This window comes from Oryzias latipes, chromosome 21 (assembly GCF_053564925.1).
Source record: "Oryzias latipes strain Hd-rR chromosome 21, Olatipes_Hd-rR_3.1".
Classification (NCBI taxonomy): Eukaryota; Metazoa; Chordata; class Actinopteri; order Beloniformes; family Adrianichthyidae; genus Oryzias; species Oryzias latipes.
The window spans coordinates 24,805,681-24,831,950 of NC_136257.1; the positions used below are offsets into that span (position 1 = coordinate 24,805,681).

The following is a 26,270-nucleotide window of genomic DNA, read 5'->3' on the forward strand; positions in this document are numbered from 1 at the left end:
AGGATTGTTTTCGCCTTTTAGTGCTTTTAAAACTCAAACTAGCAACTTATTTTTCATTCATTTTATTCACTCACTTATCCCAAAATAACACAGTCATCTATCCCCTTTTTTTTATTTACTAGTCAGTCTAACCCAGGGGTCGGGAACCTTTTTGGCCAAGAGAGCCATAAATGCCACATATTTTTAAATGTAATTTCGAAAGAGCCATACAATAATGTAGTGTCCCTTTCCCACACTGAGGCACGGAGACTTAACCTCTTTTAGGGTTCTTTATTCTGGTTACTGTAGACCGCAACAAACGCCGTACAATTAATTCAGCAACTCCTGAATCTCTCCCGCCGACACGAGAGCGCTTCTCCCAACTTTATATTCGCTCCTGCCGCGTCAGCCCTCCCATTTCCCTTATTCGGCCCATAGCTGAACCCCATTGGTCCAAACTACCTAACAACAGGCTGAGCGACAGAACTGAGGGCCAATCAGATCTCTGCTTGACGCGTTCAATGAACTCCAGACTTTTAACGCGGCCCAACAGCCATCCAACTCAGTCCGCGACAATTTGTTTAAAACTAAATATACAAATGAATGTGTGCATTTGATGTAATTTCAACATTTTTAAAGTCCAATAACTCTGTGGATTCTTTTTAATAACATTGTTATACTGTTGCTAATAAATGATGAGTATTTCTCGTGGTAGTTTTGCTGATGGTCTAGTCTGGTTGATCCGTGGTGAGTTTCTGCTTCATGCAGGCGTTGAGACTTTAAACGTGATCGTAGGTCTGAATGTTCTTTAGATGTGAGACAGACATAGAACCAAACACACACCCACGCTGCAGGAGTGACGGGCAGCAGGTTTACGTTTTTACCATCTCTGCGCGATTCACCTGCTGCCGGTCCCCCCCCACCCCCCACCCCCTCTGCTTTCTTCCTCACACATCCCGTCCCCAAAACTGCGCGCTCTTCCTCAGGGAGGCAATTCAAAGGTTTCCGGGTGGTACAAACTCTGTGAAATAATAGATAACAGTAAACTGATAGTTTTTTCTCCAAGCACCGCTACTACTGCGCGCCTCTGGCATTGCATCGCGCCCGAGAAGGACTGGTCTAATGAAAAAAAAAAAGTATAATTAAGGATTTGTCTGCGAGCCACATGTGACCATCAAAAGAGCCATATATGGCTCGCGAGCCATAGGTTCCCGACCCCTGGTCTAACCCATGGGGACACTTCTTGTCTAGCCTTACTTGTAGAAATATATTTTAAAAGGACAAGACTCTAAAGACAAGGGTCTAAAACTGCAACTTTCCAGCTTTTTTCTGTTGATTTATATATACAAATTTCTATCACTTTTTTAGTTTCGCAGCAAGCACTCACAAAATAAGAACAAGCAGCACTGCAGCTTATCCCCATTCATTCAAATTTTTAATCTAATCTGATAGAATCTGCTTTAATCCCTAAAACTTTATCTGGGATGCATGTAGCTAAATTCTTCAGTTTTTAAAGACAGGCAAAGAGGAAAAATGTGTGCAGTTTTCCTTTCATTTGCCCTCCCGAGCAAAGCAAACAAACAAAAAAACTCCAGCTTGTGTCTTTAAAATGCACATTTCCTGATACATTCATTCTAAAAATAAAGGTATGAAAATAAACGTTTGTTTTTCAGCCTGCCTACAGATAAGCATGTGGAACGCAAGACTCAACCTGGGAGACAATCACACAATGCCTCCAATGTAAAAGCTTAGTGGATCCTTTGATAGCAGGCATTCTTTGCCATGGAAAGAGGTCTACTATAGATCCACACTTGCAGACGCGTGCACAACCTTTGACAAGTAATGTAGATTATTTTTATTCATTGCCTAAAATTGTTAGCAATTATGGGCATAAGCGGCCACCTGCCTCGCCTGAATGGCTTGTGTCTTTGGGGCTACAGGGGTGCTGGGAAGTGCTGCTTGCTGTAAGGAAGGAAGGGGGGGGGGGGGGGTCTGAAGGGAACCAAACAGTCACAGGGGCGTCTGCAGCAGGTGAAATAGCGTCTCTCGTTAGCGTAATGAGTGGTCAGAGCCTCAGTGTGTTGGGGCCTGAAATTGGGCATGCTGCTTCATGTGAAAGCCCCGGCCCTCCTTGCATGCTGACTGATATCCTATACTGCTTCACTGATGGAAAGCCATTGTGTAACATTTGCCAAAGCTGGCCCCTCAGCCTCATTACAGTAACAATACATCCATCTGAATATGTGTGAAAAGACATATATTTTGATCTGACATCCAGCAGGGTGTTTTTTTTTTCTCTCCTCCGCTTACCCTCTATTTTGCCCTGCACCTCTGAGGACAGAGAAATAATACTCTGTCAAACAATATTCCAAACATTTATGGTATTCACAGCGAGGTATAGGCATATATGTCACCAACTGCATGGCCTTAAACAATTTCTCAAGCTGCTGTAGGAGTATAAGCATGAGCAAGAGCTGTGCCATGATTTGAGTATTACTTTAGATGAAAAGAGCTGTGTAGAAACACTTTCATTAGCCCAGAGCTGTGACCCAGGGTCAGCAGCTGAATAAGTAACTCTCTATTAATGATTCTACAGCAGAAAACCCCTGACCCCTGATCACTTTCAATCTCAGAGAGGGAAAAATAGGCCAGGGGGAGGGGGGAGACCTATTGGAGGAAGATTTAAAAAAAAAAAAAAAACACTTTTTTTTTCTTTCTTGGCCATGTGTGTGGGAGGGTAATTATTTGTGGCTTACTGTGAGGGGGAGCAAAGGGCCTGCTGGGACATTGACTCACATATTCTGGTTTGAGTTTCTTGTCACCGCCTCTAATGGCTGTCTTCTCCAGCTTGTCGATAATGGGGCTGATCATCTCCTCATCCTTCATCCGAAGCTCCTCGTGGATGATCTCCATGTCTCTCACCGGGTCCACTGTCCCCTCAACGTGGATGATATCCTCATCCTCGAAAGCACCTGCAGATAAAGGACACAACCATAGAGCAAATCCCCAACGACACCAAACACCGTTTTTAAGAATCGTTTGTGACTGCATACACTACAGGATCAGAGCAGCCGAATCAATGACATTGACGTTTTCACATAAAAAAAAAAAAAACTGAAATACATGGGATTCAGAGCTAGAAAATCATTAGCTTTTGGTGAGAACATGGAGAAAATAAACATTCACATTAAACGGCACCGCAGGAGCCCTAGAAAAGTCATAACAAATATAAGCAAAGGACCCTCCCTCCTCTTTCTGGTGTTCAAGTGTCAGAAATCTAAGAAACCAGCTGCAGGTGTCAAAGTAAATGGCTTGAAGTGCAGAAAAAAACTGGGGCTGTGTGACAAGTGTGCGTGATGTGCAGAGCATCTGGCCATGCCTTTTCTCCTTCTCCATTTCAAAATAAAATGCTGCATCATGAAAGGGAAAAAATGTCCCAATTCACAAATGAAAGACAGCCTTCTCCTAATCATTTGCATTTTAACTGTGGCTGTGCTCATGATTAGGTAATGAGGCTCTGAAGCGGACCATTTAGCAACCAGCAGCTCTAAGGACTCCTTCTAGTAGTCAGGGTGGGTGGATGGGGATAAAAGGGGAGTAGAGACGGGGGGGGGGGGGGTCTGGTGTACATCTGTCAAATGCCACTGATACCCTTAACATGAACAGCTGTGGTGGATTATTTTTCTGAATGTTCCTGATTATTAGTTTCACAATTTTAATGAAAAATGAATGATATTAGTGTTTTAAAAGTTTTGATTAAGCCCTCCAATTGGAAATAAATGAATATAGTACATAAAAGGGAGAAAAGGAGAAGTAAAACTGTAAAATGAGCAGCAATCAATTAATAAGTCCAAATATATCAAATGTTTAGTGTACGGAAGAGGATTAGGGCCGTGGAGAAAGAAAGAGAAGGGCAAAGAAAATTCTGACTTTATTCTCAGAATTCTGAGAAAGAAGTCAGAATTTTCTATGCCCTTTTTCTTTTCCTTTTTTTCATTTTCATCCTCTTCCGTATTAGTGAACACTGACAAGGAGATTTTTAAATTACATTATCATACCCCTGAAAACCCAAGCCTAACTCTATTATATTTGTTTGACTTTATACATTTTTTTAAACCTTTTTTTAATCAGAATCTCCAAATTGTGCATATCATGTTTAATTATTTTGATTGAACATCAGATGTTTTTGTTAAATCTACTCCTTTTAAGTCCAAGCGATACATTGTTTAACTTCTCCGTTTGACACAGCTAGATGCAAAAGCTTTGAACCTCAGGGCGTTTATGATAGTTTGCTAATTGCGTCAATAACTCAAGACAGAAAAACGTATGATGTGTCACAGCATTGCACAGTAAAAATGACTTTAGGAGGACGATGACTCTCTTTCCGTGGCTCCACAGCGTCCAGGAAAATGTCTGGAATGTGCACTGTGGAGCCGATGAATTCACATTCACCTGTTGACACCTGAGTGTCTGAAGAACTGTTGACAGGTGACGCCCTGCAAGATAACATCTAGGTGAGTTGGAGCAATGACACACACAGAAACATGGTGATTAATAACTGTGACCAGTATTCATTATTGGTAACTACATGTGACACCATGATGTTTTGGTCATTTTAATCAATAATTAGAACCTGACCTACTAGACTCATGTTAAATAGAACATCACATTGCACTGCAGAAAAAGTTGTACTTTATGGAATTTGTTGTACTTTATGGATTTGTCCTTTGTTTTTTCATTCATTGTTGTCATTCATTCATTATTTTTTCATTATTTACTCAGGCGGTAGAGCAGGTCGTCCAACAACCGAAGAGTTGGCGGATCGATCCCCGCTCTCCCCAGCCAGCTGTTGCCCCCGAGCGCGGCTAGTCTGCAGCTCACCGCTCCCCCCAGGGGATGGGTCAAAATGCGGAGAAGAATTTCCCCATTGTGGGATAAATAAAGTATCAATTATTATTATTATTATTAAGAACAGGCAGACAACTGGTTCCAAATGCAGCAGGTTTAATAGCTCAGCTAAATGACCACAAAGCTAAACCAGGGTCAGGCAGGCAAAGGTCAATAACGAGCATGGGAGCATCAGAGAAGAAATAGGAGTAGTCAGGACTCAGGCAAGACACAGGTAAGGTGGCAGACAAACGGAGTCAAAGACAAAACAGGTTCAGGAAATCAGTTTCAGATATAACACTTGGTTAATGCAGGCAGAGTGGGACAAACGGTGCTTCACACTGAGTGAAGCTAAGTACAGTGCCTAAATGTACTGTGAGTGATTGCCAATGAGAGTCAGGTGTGTGGCATCCAGGAACTGTGTGCAGGCGCTGCTGGGAGATGTAGTGCATTTGGTACTCTGGAGACAGTTCCTGCTGGTGACCAGAGGGGGAGACAGAGCTCTGACTTCTGACACTAACAAATTTGGAAGACTTCCTCATTTATTCTACTTAGTTTGAATTCTTTGACATATTTTATATTAAGGACCCACTTTTATGAAAATGATGGTTTTAATGTTCTTGTAGCGTTTTTCTCATGGTGAAGGACCTGCATGAAGAAAATATAGCTCAACATTGCATTTTCAAGCACTTCTTTTATCAAATTGTTGTGAATCAGGAGCAGACAAAAAACAAATGATGTCAGAAAAAGCTTGTAGATGTGACTTAGGACCTACAGCGGCAAGCCACAAGCTCCCTGGTCCACTCCATTCTGATGGATCCACTTGCAGACAAATAGAGCCATGTGTGACTTTGTTTTCCTAGTCTGAGCTGAATCTGGCTCAAAATTGTACAGCCGAATAGCTCAAATATTGGTCATGTTAGGTTGGGATTATAAGCTAGCGGGAGAGCATGTAAAGAATGATCAGAGTGGCACTTGAGGCAATACCTATAGAATTATAACGAATCAAAATCAAAAACATCCTTAGTACAGTTGTTGAAAGAATAAATTAAACCAAAGATTCAAGTTTCTTGTACCAATCTGCAAGTGTCTTTATTTTTTGTTGTAAAGTTGGACCATTAAGCTCTGGAGAGAATTTGCTTGTGAAACAAGGCCCTGGTGGTTACTTGTTAAGCTGTGCCAGACATCAGTTAGGAAACTGAAAGAAGCTGCACTCCCAAAGGGAACGCTTTTAGCTTTTATTACAGCAGATTTTTCCTGTGTGATGGCACTTCAAGAAAAGGAGGAATCATTAATCTCTATCTTTCTGTTGTGCTGAGATCTTTCTACATTGTTTTAATGAGATGTTTTAGTGTAATCAATCATTTTTTGTTTTTTTTAGTAAACTTGCATTCTACCTGATATACCTTTAGTGATAAAGAATCACTTTTTCAAAGAAGACCTGGTCAAGATTAAAGACAACAATAACACACGTGTGGAAGAAAACAACATAGAAACAAAAAGTTCAAAGTATACCTTGGTATTGTCTGTTTCTGGGTGTCTCCTTTTGAGTCCTACAACAGTTTAGCACTTTGTTTGAGAGCAGAAATCGTGACTATATGTTTGAAATGAAATTCTTTTGTTTAATAATTATGGTAGTTGAAATCAGCACTTTAAGTGTGGCTTGTTTTGTCATTTTGAGACACATAAATCTGTCTCAAGCTATGGACACCACGGCATATGACTCATTTAGCCCATCGTATTCACACTGTACAAGCAGGGAAGGGCTTCTTCTTTTTCTTTTGCTACTGTTGACTAGCGCTTGTTTGCCACCTACAGTTGGAGCTTGGTGCGAAATGTCAAAGCGGTGTAAATCTCGCCAATCTTGCTCCAGGCTTTTTCTTAACAACTCTATTCCGATGTATGATAGGCTTGGTGTCATATAATTTTAGCCGGGCACAAACAAAAATTATTAATTTCTCCTCCATGATTAATTTTTAAAATGTTGGCACTTCCATATGTTAAAAAGGACGGCATCCATACGTCACTACCAAATCCAAGTTCCTAGTAGGTCAAAGTTAGACCTTGGATGAAGTCCATCTACACTATTTAAACATTTAGTTGTAGAGTTAGATAAGCTACTTCATTTCTAAGAGTTCTGGTTCATCGCCTGTCAGTCCTGGGAGAGGACCCCTCCTTCATGTGGACATCCCAGAGGTTTCCTCTTTTTCCCCCCTGGGAATTTTTAGGAGTTTTTCCTTACCAAGAAGGACGGTCTAAGGCCAGGGATGCAGTTTGGCTTAGTCTGTTTAGTTTAGTTTAGCAATTACCTATTGAATTGTATGACTGATTTTGTGTTCTCATACATTACAGGTATGAAGCCCATTGAGATAACTATTGTTGTGATGGGCTATATTAACAAAATTGAACTCAATTGGGCTGCAAGGTGGCGCATTAGTTGGAGCTCTTGCAAGAAGGCCCCTGGTTCAAGTCCCGGCCGGGGGGAACTGAAACAGAACACCAATGGGGCACCTTTCTGTGTGGAGTTTGCATATTCTCCCCGTGCATGCGTCGGCTTTCTCCAGGGACTCCAGCTTCCTCCCACCATCCAGAAACATGCTTCAAAGGTTGACTGGTTACTCTGACTTGTCCATAGGTGTAGATGTGACAGTGCATGGGTATGTGATTGTGGCCCTGCGACAGACTGCCAACCTGTCCAGGGTGTCCCCTGGCTTCGCCCACAAGTGGCTGGGATAGGTTACGGCAGCCCCGTGACCCAGAAAGGGACAAAACAGATTAGAAGATGATTGAATAAATGATAAATGAAATAATTTAATTGGTTTAAGTTGCAATGAGCATTTAATGGCTGAATGAAAAGCCCGAAAATGGTCACAGAAACTTGCACAGTTACGCATGAACGCAATATTTTGCGAACCTGGAAGCTCGAAACACACATTTATATCAACCTTTTGTTGTAAGCGGCTGCTTAAATGCGCATTGCCAAGGGTGGTGTAGCTTTGGATTGGTGCTCTAAGCGCAGCAGCTAGAGGGCATCTTAAATGTAATTAATAATTCGCTTAAAACCTTTTCTGAAGCTTTTGTTTTTTTTTTAATAAACATGTTTTATTCTGTAATAAAATAAAAAAGCTTTTAAAGCCCTCAACACAGTAGGCACATTTGTGATACAAAGCATTAGTGAGAAGTTTTTGCTTCAGAAAAATTACAAATCCACTGGGCACTGGCTATGAAAACCACCCATCCACTCATTACACAGACATATATCTTTATCCACGAGTAACGTGCAGAGTGTTTTGATAAAATCTGGTAAAGTTGTTTCAGTGCCTTTGAAGACTATCTGCCTTCTCAGTCCTGTTTATGTTTATGTGGTTCAGATTTATCACTGCAGCCGTGTTGAGCAATAAGGAAGCTTTTTGCATGAACCAGCATGTCTTAAACAAACAGCAAGACATTTTCCTCACTGCAGATTGCAAAAGATGAATTCTTTGAACGTTGTTTGCCAGATTACGCAAGATAAAATGTCTGGTTTCACAATCTATCTAAACATAAAAAATGACAGACAGCTGTCATGCACCTTATTACTCATGCAAATCAACATTAGCTGCAGACTTTTTGTGCAAGCTGTCATCCTTGGAGTTGTCCTCATGGTGAAATAAACTTATTCAATTAGTCTTTGCCTAATCAGGCTGTTTTGGTTCTTCTCCTCTTGCAGAGGTACTCCACAGTATAAACAGTTCACTTACGCCACACAGAAAGGGGCTAATCAGTGGAATTATTGTTTTGCTGCTCCAATTTAGCAGCTCCCTGTTCAGCACTGATTGGGATGAAAATTTGCTATTGTGTCTGCATGAGCTCAGAAGATATAATGCAAAGTAATCATTTTGTTAGTGGAATGCATATACATTAAGCACAATTAGGATAAACATGTTTGATGCATTGCTTTTAACAAGCATGCATCAGTTTTGTTTGATGAATAATAAGAAGTTTCTGAAAGAGTTACACCATTAATAAACTATTCTTGGTATTAAATGTTAACAGTTGAAACATTAATAAAATTTCTGAATTTTTAAAAAAGTTTTAAAGTAGATCCAATTTCTTTCAACTGCTTTTAAATATTCTGTGGCTTTTTATTAGCTATTAAACAGCTAAAAATAAAAACCTCGACATTTAAAGCAGACACAGCTGAGCACTCACTATTTAGTCCTCTCGTTCCAAGGTAATTTTCCTCAATTCATTGTGCTTAATTTAACACTCACATCCACTTTACCACCTTCCTATTCAGGGCTTTAAAGCTGGACAACAAATGGATACAGAAAAAGAGAAGAGAGAAATCTGATGAAGCAATCTTCACAATTAGGCCTTCAGCGGCAGGGTCAAAGCCGGTTGCCGCCATGGCGATTCCTATGAGACTGTGGTGCCACACAAAGACACACGCAAGAAAAGACGGAAAAAGGTGGAATAGGACACTTAGCTGATTCAGACTTTATTGCCTCAATTCAAACAGTGTATGCAGACATGTATGAAGACAATATTAACAAGTGCAACTCTTTTATAGTAGAACAATAGGTTTAGTCTCTGGCGACAGCACATATTCAGTGGCTTGGTTAAGTATTAGGCAAATAAGATTATGGCAGCACTGCAGGCAGGTGTATTGATGAAAATCCAGAAACGTCTAAATGCTTCAAAGTAATAGAAAATAAAAAAGAGACATTTATCTTGAGTTTAATATATATATATATATATATATATATATATATATATATATATATATATATATGTATATATGTATAGATATAGATAAAGATATAGATAGATATAGAGATATAGATACATATATATATATATATATATGTATATATCTTGTCAGGTGCCCGTGAAGACAAGTCGAGATCAACAGCTATTCAGCTGTCTTCTCTGAAGTTGCTACCTGGGAGGATATGTGGTCAACATAATTCAGTTAAATTACAGTATTCATTGACTTCTTGCTTCCTGTGCGTGTTTTCACATGCTGGATGGATGAGTGCACATCTAAAGAAGTTGCATTCCTAAAGCTGCTTTTAAAATGTTCATGCAAACTCAGTGCCGCAATTCTCCTGGTATTCAGAGCCGTAAAAGCTATTTTATGAGTCTGTCAGGAAGAGCACATTATGGATGTCTTCCTGGGACAAAAACACTGGCAACACACATAAAGGTATTTATGTTCATTCAGGATTTATCTGCTCGACATTCATTTTTCTTTTTGGATTTGTGAAATTGGCTGCAATTTGTGGCATACTTCTTCTGTAACAGAGTTTGTGCAATATGCAGCCTTGTTTCTGTGTGTGTGTCAATTACGGCAAATACATTGGCTCCTGAAAGCAGTTTGACACCAAAAAATGGTGGGTTTGAGCCCTTTAGAGATACACTCAAGTCTTCTTCATGATCCCATCTTTCAAAAAAATCATTCTCACTCAAATCACAGTTTTTGATCCCATGAATATAAGTACCTCAAAGGGTGGATCTCATACTAGACTGACTTTTTAAGGTGCATCCTTCCAGCATGTTGGATTTCCCTCTCGTAAAAAATAAAAAAAACCTCCATATGTAAAAGTGATTTGCTCAGGCAAGCCTGACCTGTTTTTAGATGGAAGTTGAACATCATGGGAAGTCTGTGGTTTTCCTGAAGTGACAGCAGAGTGAAAACACGGTATTAATTCCCTTATCATTAGCTTCACCTCTGTCATTCCATACTTTGTTAAACTGCTGAGAAGGAGTGCCTGGTGTGAAAGGAACTGTCATATGCAGAGCACTGTTGTCCCACATCATTCAGAGAACAAACCTTTTCAGATAGCTAACTGCTATTGCGCTGCTGATTGCACAGACACCACCAATTTCCTAACCAACCGCCACCTGAACAATGATGTGTTCAGCTTTCAGGCCCTCCAGCCTTTCAAAGGTGAATCATTTCCCCGTTTGGAACGAGATCTCCATAGCAACTCCCTTTTTGAAGGGTGTAGAATCACCATCCAATAATTCTATGATCATCTGGTCCTACCGTTCCCACTGGTTCTTTTCATGACGAGCAAGCAAAAAGGGGGGAGGGGGGGGGGGGGGCAGAAAGATTTTACAGTCTATTTCAGGCAATTCATCTTGCATGGCCATTAGAATTCAAAATATTGCGACCTTCAATCACCAAGCATGTTATCTGGAGCTGTGGTGATCTCCAGTCAAGACGGACGTTTTTCTCTAATCATTGACGATGAGTGGAGGCTGACAAAAACTCTCCATACTCACTGGAGCAAAAATGCTAATTGAAATGCTGTGACAGCACCTCGGCACAGACTCAAAACACCCAAAAGGAAATGATTGAGACATAACAGCTGGAGTATTAAATAAAAACAGTGAGCAGCATAAACAAAAGAAATCATAAAGTGTAGTGTGGACCAGATTGTTTTCTGACTCGTTTTGTTTTTGAGCCAAGAATAAAATAAAACCTGGGGAAATTAAGCAAACAATTTCAAATGGTCACAAAGGCAGATATAAAGGAAATTCTTATTTCTTGTTTAACAACTCTGATACAATTTAAAAACTTCATCACTTTAAAAAAGTACACTTATAAGAACGGGTGGTGTTTTGTTCTTTTTTGCTTTTTTTGCAGAAAAATTAAAGCAAAAAAGCAAAAAAGAGGATGGTGAAGATGACGTAAACTTGAGAAGTCTACTTTTAAAAAAAACTCAACTAAATCGAAAAAAGGAAGAAACAAAAAAGGTTTAAACTTTGCATTAAAAAAAATCTCAAAGGGAGCATCCAGTGAGGCCAAATTTGTCAGTCATCAATTCTGCAAGCTGCCCAAATTGAAGAGAGAGTTCTGTTATGTTCATCGTAGATGCACTTCTGTAATAAAAGAATCCAGAAAATCACCACATTTGATTTTTTTGTGTTCATTTGTAAAATGTTGTGATATATAAGTGTTTGGTCAGTAACAAAGGTTCACCTCAATACTTTGTAATGTAACCCGGATTAACAATGACAGAGGTTAAACACTTCCTTTAGCAGTTTTCCTCACACTGTTGTTGCTATTTTGGTCCATTCCTCCATGCAGATCTTCTTAAGAGCTGTGATGTTTTGGGGTTGTCATTGAGCAACACAGACTTTCAACTCTCTCCACAGATTCTCTACTGGATTGAAGTCCAGAGACTGGCTACACCACTCCAGAACCTTGAAATGCTGTTTACATTTCATTCCTTTGTTTCATGAAATATGTTTCAGATCATTGCCATGATGGAAGATCTGGGCCCATTTCCTCCTCAGTGTTCTCACTGATGGAAGGAGGTATTGGCCCAACATTTAATCATACATGGCCTTATTCATGTTTTCCTTTACTACAGATTTGCTGTCCTTTCCACTTAGCAAAAAATTAGCTCTAAAGCACGATGTTTCTGCCCCCATGCTTCACAGTGGGTATGGTGTTTTGGGGATGCAAGTTAGCATTCTTTCCCTTCCAACCGTAGTTCTGTTGGAAGGGAGTTCTGTTTTGGTCTCAGTTGACCACATGACATTCTCCCAATCATCCTCTGGATCATCCAGATGGTCTCTGGTAAACTATAGACAGGTCTGGACATGTGCTGTTTTAATCAGGGGGATCTTTGGAGAACTGCAGGATTTGAATCCATTTGGACATTTTGGGTTATGGTAACCATTGTAACTGTGGTTTCAACTATCTTCATCTCGTTGACCAGTTCCCCCGTGTAGTTCTGGGCTGTTTCCTCACCGTATCATTTGTACCCCACCAGATGAGATTTTACTTGGAGCTCCTGCTAGAGGGAGATTGTCAGTGATCTTGTTTTCCTTCCATTTTCGGATGGTTGCTCCAACAGTCGATCTCGTCTCTCCAAACTGTTTTCTTATTGTAGATTGGTTCATCCCAACCTTCGACGGCGCTTTTGGTCTTATTCATGATATAGAATGCCATCCAATTATTTCCGTGCGTGGCCAGGTGTATTTTATTCAGATAACCAGTTCTAACTGTTGTTATTAATAAAGGTATCAAGTGGAGGATGGGAGAGCTTCTTAAAAGAAAACAGATCTGCGGTAACCAGATTTTTTGCTTGTTTTGAAGTTGCTGAATTCATTTTCTGCAATTAAATTGTTTAAAAATCTTTAAATTTGATAACATGCATTATTTTATTAAATATTTCATAGTTGAAGTTTACCTATAAACATTCCAGACCTCTCATCTCTTTTAGTAAAGAGAACAGTTCAGAAATGCAGTGACTCTGGGATGTGTATATATCTTTTCATTCTTCCTAATTTTGGTGGGAGGTGTTTTATTTTTAGAGGGAGGCGTAGCTGTGTATCAGAGGATCATTTGGAAGTTCGACAGTCAATAAAAAACAACATGGATTTAATTTTAATCGGTGTATTGGAAATTATTCTGTTTACCAATGTTTTTCCTTTTTCTTTCGCTAACATGATTTTAAACATGATTTTAAAGGCTTCTGCAAAGAAAGAAACTTTGTCAAAAAGCTTCAGCCTGTAACAGAATCTGTAGGGGGTAGAACGTATACTGTAACACCTTTTTACACAACATTGTATTGTTTGAAACAAGAAACATTAAATTTAGATAGCAGTGTGACTTGATGTATAGCTATTATTTCTGTCCACTGTCTGATGAGGAAGACCTTCTAGAGGAGGAAACAACTGTTAAAGTTAATTTTTTCCCCATGTTTTTATCTATAAAGAAAATCCTGAATTAATCTCTATTTTTTACTGCTCCTTGCATTGATACTTTCAGATGAATCACATGCATTGATTCGTGTGTGCATTACACACAAACACTATAGTGTACCTTTAGCAAGTACTAACAAGTAATGCTACGTTCAAACCACGCTCGGAAAAGCACTTTCTTGAGACTGCTACCAATTAATTCACTTTGTAAATGCGCATATATGTGCATTTCAGGCATCTGAGTATAAACCTCATGCATTCACCTGTCACTGCACATGTTTAAGTCTGTTTTCGGGCTCTACATACAAAAGGGTGGCCATTGAACGCACGCTGTAAGTTAAACCAGTCTTTTGACTTTTGACCAATCATGGATATGGATTTGATCTTTCATACATCAGAATAAGGCTGTGAAATAAATTTAGATAGCAAGAGCAAAATGTTCTGTTTTCAGAAAAAACACAGAGCTTTGGTTTCCTTCAAGGAATTGTATACCTTCATCATATAATCACAAGTTTGACTTTACACATATAAGAACGTCATCGACTGCTTCAACAAAGGAAACAGCAGTCTGCAATTTTTAGTCATTGACAAGAGCAGCAGGGCTGCCTGAGGTGTTTTGGACCTTTGTCAGATTTGACGACTTGTAAGCCGATGAGTGATATCAAAGCATCGCTGGCGTCAGTGAGGAGGAAAACCAGCCGTAAATCACACCTGTCTAAATAGTCAATCCGGTTCGCTTGTAATGCCTGTGGTTAAAAAGCAATTAGTGAAATGTAGGACGGCATCTGAACGGTGCAGTAAAACAGAAAATAAAGAAGCAACTTTTGTTGTTCTTTTGGTGTAGAAAAACTGATTGCATGTGTAGAACCCAAACCAGTTACTAACCCTAACCCTAACCCTTTGAAAAAAGTATTCTGAATTTTGGTATCTACAGCTTTTATTTGCTCCTCAGAAAATATGAATTTGCTGAAAAGAAAAAAATTATAATGTCTGTTTTTTTAGATGATCCTCATTATATTTCTTGGTTGTAATGTTCTGGATTAATTGAGGTAATTAAATCTTTTACAAATGTATTATTTTATTGGTTAGGTGCTAATTTAATGGACTCCCTTGTGACAAACTGGCTTTACTGATCCACGTCCGGACAATAGTATCTTTGCAAACAGAATCAACTTAATTTGAACAAAATAGACTATTTTATTTTAAGCAAAAGATTAAATAAAACAGAAAATTAACTTGGTTTGATAACAACAACCAACTGTGCAATGTGGCATCTTTAGATGTTGGATTTGTCCAACTGCCAGTTCCAAACCACAGGAGTTTGGTTTGGAGCAAAACAGAGAACTATTGATTAACGGATAAGCACACAAGAAAAGCAAACTAATTAGTTAAAAATGATCAGGCAAGAGCTTCAATGAATGTACAACATGTTTCTGCTCATAAATGCAGGAACAGTTCTGTCAGGCGGGGCACTGACTTAACCAGGAATGCATGTGCTGACAGCATGAATGTCACAGTGAGAGAAAAGTCAAAGCCCAAAATACCAGACAGCCACAATGACAGAAAGTCCCTTAAGATGAAAAGTCGTGATATCTTAAGGCGAGATTCTTGCGGAGTGTCGTGCAAGCATAAATAAGTCCTCATTAACCGTGAACCACGGTTTCCAGCAGTGATTTAGGGGCACTGTGTGAGCGTTCAGTCATCTAATTGCTGGAAACATCTGGGAATAAGGCCAGGTGAGCTGGCAGAGCTGCTTGTGAGAAACAGAGTAGTAGGTGAAGTAGAACGTGTCTCTGTCTTGTCTCAGACAGTGAGGTTCCACCCGCTTTCACTGCTGGAGCACCGTGAGGGTTTAGCCCATCTGAGATAATTCAGGATGTCATCAAGCTCTTAAACAGGTTTTCAACACGTCGTTGACAGCAAATCTTTTGTGGATGCAAGATTTTCAAAATCATTATGGGATGAAAACTTCAAGATGTGCAAAACAGATTGAGAGGAAAATCCAATGTGTGTATTTCCAGAGAAGTATTCGCAGCGGACAATCGCGAAAAAAGAACACTAAATTCATAAGAAAAAAAAATTAAGATTCGATTGCTTTAGTTCCATTTGGCAAAAAGCAATCTCACAACAGCAGCAGCGAGCTGTTAAGGAAACTCTTTCAGCATACAGCAGCTCTGAACTTTCAGACAAAAGAATATACCACTCAAGACACAAAAAGTGTGATCCCACAAGCATATAATTAAGCTGTATAAAAGCAGTGGCTTCTCTGTGGCACTCTGCATAGATTGGCATAATTAGGGAAACAAAAGTGGCTATGTGGAACAGTTAACTTGTGAAACAAGCCACATTGTTTCTAAGAACTTCACCAGAGAGAAAGCACTGGCATGCCAGGAAAAGCTGCGCATACACCCGTTTGAATTGTGCACATACATAAAATAGGATATATTACACAAAATGCTCCTTTGTACCAAAACAAATAAGAAAATCCATCTCAATAAATTCACCTATTATGTATGAATGTAAAAATAACAACATACAATAAAATATTATGTGAGATTTATTGTTTTTCAAAATAAACTACAACATAATCACCCCGTTGGTGTCTGCTTTGTGCAGAGAAAGGAAGAAAAAAAGGCTAAAGTGAGCCTGAAAGTCCTGATGAATGTTAGGAAGCATCTTTGCTTTCTAATTTTTTTGGGAGGCTATCTCTGTGTAAATAAACTAATCACACTTATTTACTTTACTGTGACTCCAGCTGAAACTTTTAATGCTTAGCAAAATGGAGTCTGGAGCTGCTGTCGACTTTGTTCTGTGTGAGACTCAGAACGGCGAGTTTCGTTCCATCTCTGTGACGCCTCCAGAGATATTCACAGAGGCGACACAGAGGTGGAACGCCTGCTGTTTGTATGGGCAAGACTGAGCACCACAACCCAAAGAAACTGCAGTGATTTAAGATGTAAGCAAAGAGACTATGTAATAAAACTTTGTATATGAAACTGACAGTTTTTTTTAGTTCTCTACTTTTCATGCAGTATTTATAACTGCAGAAAAGATTTCACAATGAACGGCAAAGGTTCCTCTATTTCCCACTTAGATTGATGTCAAAGTGGACTTAAAATTTGTTTTTTGTTTTTTTTAAAACTGTGTCTTCTGTTTCACAGAATGAGACAGGAGAAAGGCGCACACACAAGAAAACACCCACTAATGTTCTCCACAGTGCAGCACACAGTCATCAAGTCAAGACCATTCATTGACTGTAAATGATAACTGGACTGAGTAACCCTCCCTCCTCACGTTACCAAGAAGGATGTACCCACTGGCCCTAAGAAGCCAATATCCCACAGACCTCCATTTAGAAACAAACAGCTTTACTTATTCATTATATTTGTCAGAACAACAATTTTTGATCTGATACTTTTCTTTAAGAGGTTTTTGCTAATTCTATTTTTTTCATGATATTTTTTCTGTAGTGCAAGGTTTTTATGTTATGAACTGACGCGATCAGATGTGTCAAAAAATGTATGTGGACTCACGACAAGTTTTCACAATGTTTGATTGACAGATTGTCCTGAGTCTGCTTTCAAGCAGTAGGGGTGTGGCCATTCCAACCAGCTTACTTCTGATTTGCGAGAGTGGCTGCCACGGAAACTGTGACTCAGACCCACTTGGATTGCCTGGCTCCAACACGACGGGGTTTGTATCATGAACAAAAAAGGTGACTGAACTGACTTCCTTTGGTTGGAGCATGAAGTAAACTATTTTCTATGGGTGACATCAAGCTCATTCGGTCCAATTCTAATAAACTGAGAGAGGATTCAGGGTTTCCTCACAGCAAGTCTCAGGACTGTCTAACTGTCTTCTACTTCTCGTTAGAAGAGATCTTGGTCACAGTGATTGAAGAGTGTTCAGGTTGTCAAACATAAGCACAGGATCAGCCTTGTTTCATCCTCGCTGTGACAGAAGCAATGTTTGTTCTGCCACATTTTTTACACATCCAATGTTTCAAGCACAAGTGATGCCACCAGTTTGACCCCTTTTGGTTCCATAATGATGAAATTTACACAGCATCCACAAAAAGACGGGAACAGTCCACTCTTCTGGGTGCACTTTGAATTAACATCAAGGGAATGGAGGTTAAATAAATGTTGTTGTGTTTTATATTAAGCAAAATTGTGTAAAAAGTGTGTTGAGTTGACTTTTTCTGTACTATAAAATATAGTAATAGTAATAGAAGTAATAATAATATTATTAATATACCAAAAACTTTGATCGGACCTTAAAGTGAACATTGAAAAACTTGTCCTCCTATTAGCCATAAGTGATCCATTTTTTTTTTTAAATAATCTTTCTCAATTGTTCTTGATCAAATGAGCTAATGTGTCTTTGCTGCTTTTACTGTGCTGGAGCTTCTGGAGGTTTTCAAGAAACTACACAGCCTCTGCTTTACAATCAACCAATCAGAGGTGAATATTCCTAAATGTTATGTAGAAACTCAAATGGCCGTGTTAGTGCTTAAGATATCATCGTTTTCTCCTACATGTGCAGAACAGCAACAAGAAAACTGCACTCCAACAGACGAAATCGGTTTGTGATACACAAAGATAACTCTGACACAATGAATGAAAAATAGCCGTACCTCTTTTTATCTCCCTGCTCTGTACCTTCCTCCACTGACTCACCAAGTAATCACAGCTCTTTTCACACGGTCGAGAAGTCAATGACAACACACAAGCAGCAAACTAATTCAGCATCTACTTTTTAAAGAGTCCTATTTCCTTCACCTGATGTTTTTTAATTACTCAAATGTGTAACATTTTGTTAAAGAGAAAGCCCTTCACCTGAAGCGGAAATGTCTGCATTTATAGCAAATAAAGCTAATTAAAAATGTTGATTTAAACAGAAATTCATTAGTCTGTCAAAAAAAAAACGTCTTCACAGTAAATGTAATTTATGTGTGGATATACCTCCTTTAAAGCAGAAGAATACCATAATAAAGAGTGCTGCTCCTTCCTACAAGTGGTGTTTCCAAACCTCACATTGTGACATTGATTGTGAGAAGCCTGAACCACAGTCACAGTGCCTCCCAGTAGGAATGTGAGGTTTGGTCTGACTTCATTCATTTAAAGCGTCATGTTGATCTTGGTAGCGACCACACAAACAAAACTCACTGAAACTATATCATCTGCTGTGAAAATTCTGGCTGCATAGTCTCTGCAGGACCAAATGTTGCTCATGGAATCGCTTCCTCACACCGTATCAAAGGACTTTGCACACATTTGTAGTGGTTTATTCCATTTGTGATATAATCTCTGTGGGGAAATGCATCAAATAGCTCACGTGTCATGTGGAAGATGCCGTCACAGGCACTGATGTGGGACAGGAAGGCATTTCCAAGGCCTTGGCCCACGTGGGCTCCTTTCACCAGGCCAGCAATGTCAACCACATTGAGGAATGCTGGTACCTTGCTGTAAAAATAGAGAAAAAACATTTTTTAAGTCCCTTTTTTATAAGCGTTTTTAGCAGTCTTTCAATTAAGATCATGACATCCTTTTTTGTCAGCCAATAATTCATAATGATCTGAATAAAGAAATACTCTGAAATGCAGTTTTTAGCTTAATTTTCTTTATATATGTCCTCTATCAAAAGAAAAATGCTAGAAGAAAAAGTAAAAAAACAAAAACAAAACTATTTTCTTCAGAGTAAGTCTCTAAAAAAGCATCTAAAAGTTTTATTTCCTTTACTTCTCACTTTAAATTATATGTGATTGGACAATGCTTTGGTATTAATTAAAAGATCATTCAAGATAAGAAACTTCTGTCCTGATAAGGACCACAGAAGTGATTATCTTTTTTATTTTATGTTTAAGAAATTACCTTTAATCCCTGATTGAGAGCATCACTTAGCATTTCCTTATCTCACGTTAAATCTAACTTTTATCAATTGTGAAAGTTATAATCGTTTTCTTCTTTTGTCTTTCTTTGTATTGTAGTTAGTACAGTCTTTATCCAGCATCAGCTGTTTGCTTATGGGCCACTTAAATAGCTTCTCACATACAATTTAATGTATTTCCAGCCAAGATCTCCGTCTTTTGCTTTGTTTACTATGGAGGTCATGGTGGATGGTGGAGTCCCAGGGATGTGTGACATTTTGAGGTGGCTCTGCTCGTTCACTTTATACAGACACCTTTAATTTATTACACTTTATTGTGCCTCAGAAGCCTAATTTTAGAGTCTGTTGTAATTACTCAATTATATATCTACAGTCAGTGTAAACACTCAGTTTTGCTCTTTGGGAAACCATGGGGTCAGCGGAAAGCTGGTAATATTTGAACATTAGTCATTTGGTGTGTATGTGTTTACCTCATGCTGATGTGATTTTCTGAGTGGCATACGGAATGCGGCCCAAATAACTGCTTTCTCTCAAATAAAGCCAGGAGACAATACAAACACAAAGATCTAAATAATGCTTTTTTCTTTTTATAATCATCATTACTGTTAAAATCAACTCACAGCTTAGAATACCAGACTTTTTCCTTATGGACCCACTCCAACTATATTCTAAGCAAAAGCGTTCTGGTTGTCTTTTAATTATGAATTTGCTGTTTTTAGCCAAAATTTAAAAGAAAGTGTCGTTTTCTAGAATATAGTTTCTGTAGAGCGGCAGTAAATCCTTAGAATTTCACCTCTGAGTTGTGGGCAGCAGTGCTGGTATGGAGCAACCACACCCTCCCTTCCCATCGTCCTCAACTGAGTTGTCTGTTTACATTCTTTTCCTCTAGCTTACAGCCCCACATACCCCCAACCTAACATTACTGGTGGAACAAAAATGGCGAGCAATTTTGGAGCTATCCAGATAACAGTTCAGAGGAGGAAAACAAAGACGTCCACGGATCTAATCGTCTACAAGTGGATGCATTCGAATGGAGCAAAGCAGAGAACTTGTGGCCTGCCCCGCGTATTTTCTATTCTTAGAAACAAAGTTGTGAGCTTAATTTTCTTTATATATGTCCTCTAGAATCAGAAAAATAAATACACCAAAAACAGCATTTTCATTGGAGTGGGTCTTTAACCAGCTGTTATAATCATGGGCAAAAACATGTACTTTGTGGATTTACTATGACTCTTATGAAAAAGGAACAACGTCACCCATACCTTCCCTATTACATCTCCTACTCATTACAGTCTTATAAGTAAAACTTAATCAACAAGTGTTGCTGAGTTTTGGATGCTAGTTGGAATTATGAGGAAAAAAACGGAAAAAAAACAAGACATATTTTCTACACTATGAGTACAAACAAAATCAAGATGAAGAGTGTCTTAATATTGGCAAGCCAATATTGGAAGAGTCGAGTGCGCGCTCATCACAGCTTTATCTTCACACAATCATATCAGGCACACAGAACAAACAACAGTGCACTTCTCTGCTGATGAAGGCAGATCTGTGGAGTCATATTACAAAATTCCCACACCAAGGAGGAACTTAAGTGCTATCTTTTCTCATTCAAGTTGATTTTGTGTTGTTTCCTGTATACAAACCTGTTCAAAGTTACTACAGAGATTTACAGGATTTTTTATGGTGCACATTTTACTGAACTGTTCGCTTTTTTGTGCTTAATATTTATGCTGTTATGCATTTTACCCTTTTGGCTATGCTTTAAATTCTTTCTTTGATAAGTCAGCGCTACAGTGCTAATACTGTACTGTGCTCTGAGTGATCAACAAGAATGGAAAAGTGCTTTATAAGTACAGTCCATTATCAGCCATTTGTCACGGCGCAGAGTAGTGGTATTTAGCGCTGTTGCTTCACAGCAAGACGGCTCCCGGCTCAAATCCCAGCTGGGGTTTTTTTTTCGCTGTGCGCAGTTTGCATGCTCTCCTCGTGCATGTGCACATTTGTCCCCTCATGATTCTGCCTCTTCCAACACTGTGAATTAAAGTTTTATTTCAAGCTGATCATGGAGTGAGCAGAGGTGGTGGTTTGTCGTGGCTTCATCTCTTGCTGTTCAGTAAATTATCTTGGTCACCTGACCATGACATAGTCAGCATCTTGACATTTTAAAGAACTTTTGTGATTAAAATTTTGTTTTTTGGGTGTTTTTTACGTGTTCTTGTGGCATTTTTTTTATAATGGAGGACATGTATTTGGAAAATTAAGCTCAGAATTGTATTTCTGAGTATTTCTTCATTCAAAACTCTATCTGCTAGTAGAACGTCGCATTTAGTTTAGTTAAATAGGCACATGCACTAACGTATGTCTCAGAGATAAAAGGATGTTTAATTAGCCGTTCTTCGTGTCAGCTAAGTGATTGGCTGACAGCGAATTTTGTTAAATCATTTTTCTTTTTTTGTTCATTTATTTTTGATCGCCTGTGATACACTTGCAATCGATGTATTGGGTACCAAGATCAATTTTCAAACAATTGGCACTTCTGTAAATTATTAGAAACGCCATCCATACGTCACTACCAAATCTGAGTCCATGATTGGTCAAAGTTCAACCAGGTTTGGCTTTAAAAGCGTCATAGAAACTTGTGTAACGTGGTGTGAACATGAGAGTTCTGAACATAAAAGCCAGAAACTTGCATTTTTGCGCGTTTATAGACTTTTCATTAAATGTGATTGCTTGTGAGGATTTCAGAGGCCGGTGTAAACATAGCATATAAGTATTTTTGTTGCTATCCACCGTCAAACTTTTGGTGATGTCTCAAAAGGTTTCTTTTACTGTACTTGCTAGATTGCTATATTCTTTATTTGTATGAAAATCGTTACTTGTTGAGTGGCCTGTCCTCCAAAGGGGCATACATAGTAGGCCAAATGCTAATAAAAATCTCAAAAAAATCTTCTTTTCAATATGTGTTTCTGTTTGCAACTTTATGTTAAAGTAGATCTGTTCCTACAGATTTTTCCCTCATGAGGAGAGAAGCACTAAAGAAATTTCCGTTCAGTCTGTTTAAACAACCTTTACAAACATGTATGATGACCACGTGTTTGATAGTTTTCTTCAACAAAAGGATCAGCAATTGTATATGATCCTATCGCACAAAAGAGATAGATGTGAACACTGTTATGTGATTTTTCTTACCATATAGGGAAAGGACCATCCCAGACTACAAATGTGAGGTGTGAATATTGTGTGAAGGATGAGACCCCATACCTGGCAGGTTTGTGGAATTGGCAGAGGAAATCATAGCGTTCATCTGGAATGGGCACTCTGCTTTCATTTGGGTCAATGGTGCAGAAGGGGAAATTTTCAGCAGCAGCCTCACTCTTTGTCAGCACATTGAAAAAGGTTGACTTCCTGGAAATAAAAGCAGCGGTGAGGTCAAATCACCTGAAAGTGCTGGGTTGGAGTCTAGCGGTTTGATGTGATGAGCATAAGCTTCCATAGAAAAGTTTGTAAAATTCACTCAAAAATATTTTTTTTGGGGGGGAGGGGTTAAAATTAAGCTACAGAACACGATAATGCCAATTATACACTTCAATGTTATCATATGGAGATGAAAACAATCAATAAAAAGCTGCATCATGCTGGGTTTTTTAAATAGATTAATGAGGAAAGCTTTGAATACTTAAAACATACCAACACAATCAATTGTATCACTCAACTATAATCCAGGATTTTCCATCTTCATGTTAATCCGCTTGACGTTTACTAAACCCTATAATCTCTGCCTCTGACCTCTAAAGTCCTGGTGTTAATTCATGAAGCTAATCAAACCATTTCTTTCAAGACCTGAGCAATTTGGTTGTGATTGCAGCCAGAAAAAGTCAGCTCAAATGCTCAAACCTTTCGCTATTTCACTCAAAATGTTTGGAAAGACATTTCTGTTACACTCAGAATAAATGTGTATTTTAATACATACGCTATAGGAAAATGTACACTTGAATGTTGGTTGATTTGCTGAAAAACATCTATAGATATGTATGTGCATAGTAGCTACGCTGCTCAAAATTTTTAACCTACACATCAAACTGTGAAGCAGAGTGAAACATGAGCACATCTTTAATGTTTCTATAGGAATTAGGGGGGAAAAAGTCGCTTGATTGCTGCTTGATTCGCTGATCGTCATCAAGCTACAGCTCTTTAATGAAAGCAGACGTTTGATGCCAAAGATGTCACACCTGCTAAAGCAATGGTCTCAAAAAACCCACTGATGTCCATCATGCTGAGATTTTATGATGTGAGGAGGTTGAGCATCATTTGGTAAGTAATACTTCCTTTTGGGTAAAAGGATGCTGAATATTACCTGTAGAAGTAAAAAAATGGAAACCGTTTTGGATCAGAAGAGGAGTCAAAGCAATGACGCCTTATGGAAAGGCGATATTAACTGGGGTTTATCTACCTCAACAATGTTCTAAAAATGGCAGATTGCACAAAAAGTAAAGTAAAAGTTTTATTTAAAACCTTCCCTGGGTCCATGCAACTGCTAATCAAAATAACATGCCCCAAATCATGCAGGAACTTGAGATTTAATAAAAAATTAAACAGATTTTAAATATAAATGTTAGTAGAATGTATAATGAAGTAAAGAACACCTGAAACATTTTTAAACCTGATGCACTCTACGTTTTCTTTGATTGTAAAAGTTGAATTTTAAAACATGGGAGTCAGTGGGTAATTGCTCCCAATCTCTAGTGGTCCTTTGAGGAACTGCAACATTGGGGACTGATTGACTCTTTTGAAAATTAAAATGTGGGGGGCTTAAAACAAACAACAGGGCAACAGGTCACATGACTGCAAAGTCAGACATGACCTCTGATTTACATATTAAATACAAAGGTGAGCTTTCATTCCACATTTGACATGAATCGTATGATTTTACACTTGTAAAATCATACGATAATAGTACAGCATTTGTTGTTCTAAAATCTCAGATTATTTGTGGATGCCATTGTTCTGAAATCTCATGTTGACTGAATATGAATTTCTGATTGCTTTGTTGCATTGTTTAAATATATATTTCATGTTTTTAAAATGGATAAAATTGACTTTTTAACACAACAATCATGCATGTTTCCGATGTTCAAAACTGTGAGACCAACAGACCTTTTTCAATTTATTTTTTCCAGACTGGAAAGTGAATGTCTTTGCTTTTCTGCTCAAATGCCTCATTAATCTTTATCATCTTGGTTATCTTTGTGCAACTTGACTGATTCATTGTCACTGTGAGACTGTAAAATTTTTTTCCTAAAAGATGCATCCATTCAAACCCCTGAATATAAATTTTAATTAGGTATTTATGTAAAAAGTCCTAAAAAAATAAAGACAGACAGTTTTGGACTTAATTCTGTGAATCTAATGAACCTGATGCTAAAGGCTCCCGTGTGCAGAACTGAACTCATTACCAGCGGGGTCTTTTGGTGTGTTTCTGTAAGGTGACTAAACACACAATCTTTTCAACAAATGAGCAAAAGAACTGCAGCCATCCAGCTCCTTAGTGTGCAGCATGTTAAGTTACACCCAGCTAACAGCTGGCTGGCATCTGAACACAGTTCATTCATAAAGAAACCACAGGAGGCTTGACAAGTTCTACTTTGACACAAATGCAGCATGGCAGGCCACAGCCTCAGTGAATTTGACTTGAGAAAGCTGGTTGAAACTGGGAGAAATCAAAACACTGGACAGTAGAGAGTGGAACATTTTGTAGTAATCCTTACAAAAAAAAGATGTAAACAAAATCACATCATCTTCTTGGTCTCAAAGAAAACCGCTGATGTTTGGGTTAACACGTCTTAGAATGACATCCTCTGAATTCTGACAAGTGAGTTAAAACACCATCTTTATTTGGACAAATTAGCATCTCACCATCTATTTGTGGCTTTTTGAGGGGTTTAACCCAACTACTGTTTCGCAGAAAAGGACTACAGACCTACCGGTTCGCCGAGTAATCTTTCCTCAACAATGCTTTAATGTGTCAGAGGAGGTTGGACGCTGACAAAGTGAGCTTTTCTGATCTGTACACGGCATGTGAGCCTTTTAACTCATTAGAAGCATAAGACAGAAACGTGTCAGTGTAATCCCCCCACAGAGCTGTTGCTGCAGCAAATTCTCTGACAGAGAAGTGATAAGCAGCGGCAAAAAAATGGATATGGGTTGTTGATGCATTCTGTTGTGCTTTCTGCAACAATCAGAGGCAATGGAGAGAAAATAAATCTTTATTTTTGTGGGAAGCTGCTCAGTCGTTGATGGATCTTTCAGTCATAACTTCAGGAACAGAAACAGAATCAGTGATTTCCTATCAAACCTGCAACAACACTTTAATTTGTCTATGAAATATTATTAAAACTATGTGTTGGGATGATCAAATTTGTGAAAGTTATATAGTTAATGTCCATGAAAAATGACATATTTCAGGAGCTCTAATTCATGAGCTGTAATTAAAATGTTTGATAACATTTATTTAAGGTTGACATCTATAAGAATCTCTTCCACCAAAAATCTTAAGAAAGTCACGAGTTATCAGATGAAAGTTTTCTCACCTTCCATTTATTCATGTGTCATTGAAAAGAGGGAAAAAAAGAAATAAAAAAAGGAAAGAGGGAGGATCAAGCACGTGCGGCTTATTATTGAACTGTCCAAACAGGGACCCTTACCCAACATTAGGCAGGCCGACGATTCCAATCTTCAGTGAGGTGCCGAACCTTCCGATCAGCGGTGGCGGTTTCAGTGCATCCCCCTTTGCCTGCATGCGACAAAGCAAA

The 26,270-nt window shown here is 38.7% G+C and overlaps 1 protein-coding gene across 3 annotated transcripts in view; it reads right to left on the reverse strand.

Moving 5' to 3' along the window:
• LOC101161102 (obg-like ATPase 1) overlaps window positions 1-26,270 on the reverse strand; it is a 51,015-nt gene that overhangs the window by 21,997 nt on the left and 2,748 nt on the right. For all 3 annotated transcript variants that reach the window (XM_023951097.2, XM_078939316.1, XM_023951096.2), the window contains exons 2-5: window positions 26,163-26,251; window positions 22,723-22,866; window positions 18,907-19,034; window positions 2,776-2,951 (exon numbers count right to left, since the gene is read on the reverse strand). In XM_023951097.2, the coding sequence (XP_023806865.1) occupies window positions 2,776-2,951; window positions 18,907-18,913 (183 nt within the window). In that variant the 5' untranslated portion in view covers window positions 18,914-19,034; window positions 22,723-22,866; window positions 26,163-26,251. The remainder of the gene's footprint in view (window positions 1-2,775; window positions 2,952-18,906; window positions 19,035-22,722; window positions 22,867-26,162; window positions 26,252-26,270) is intronic.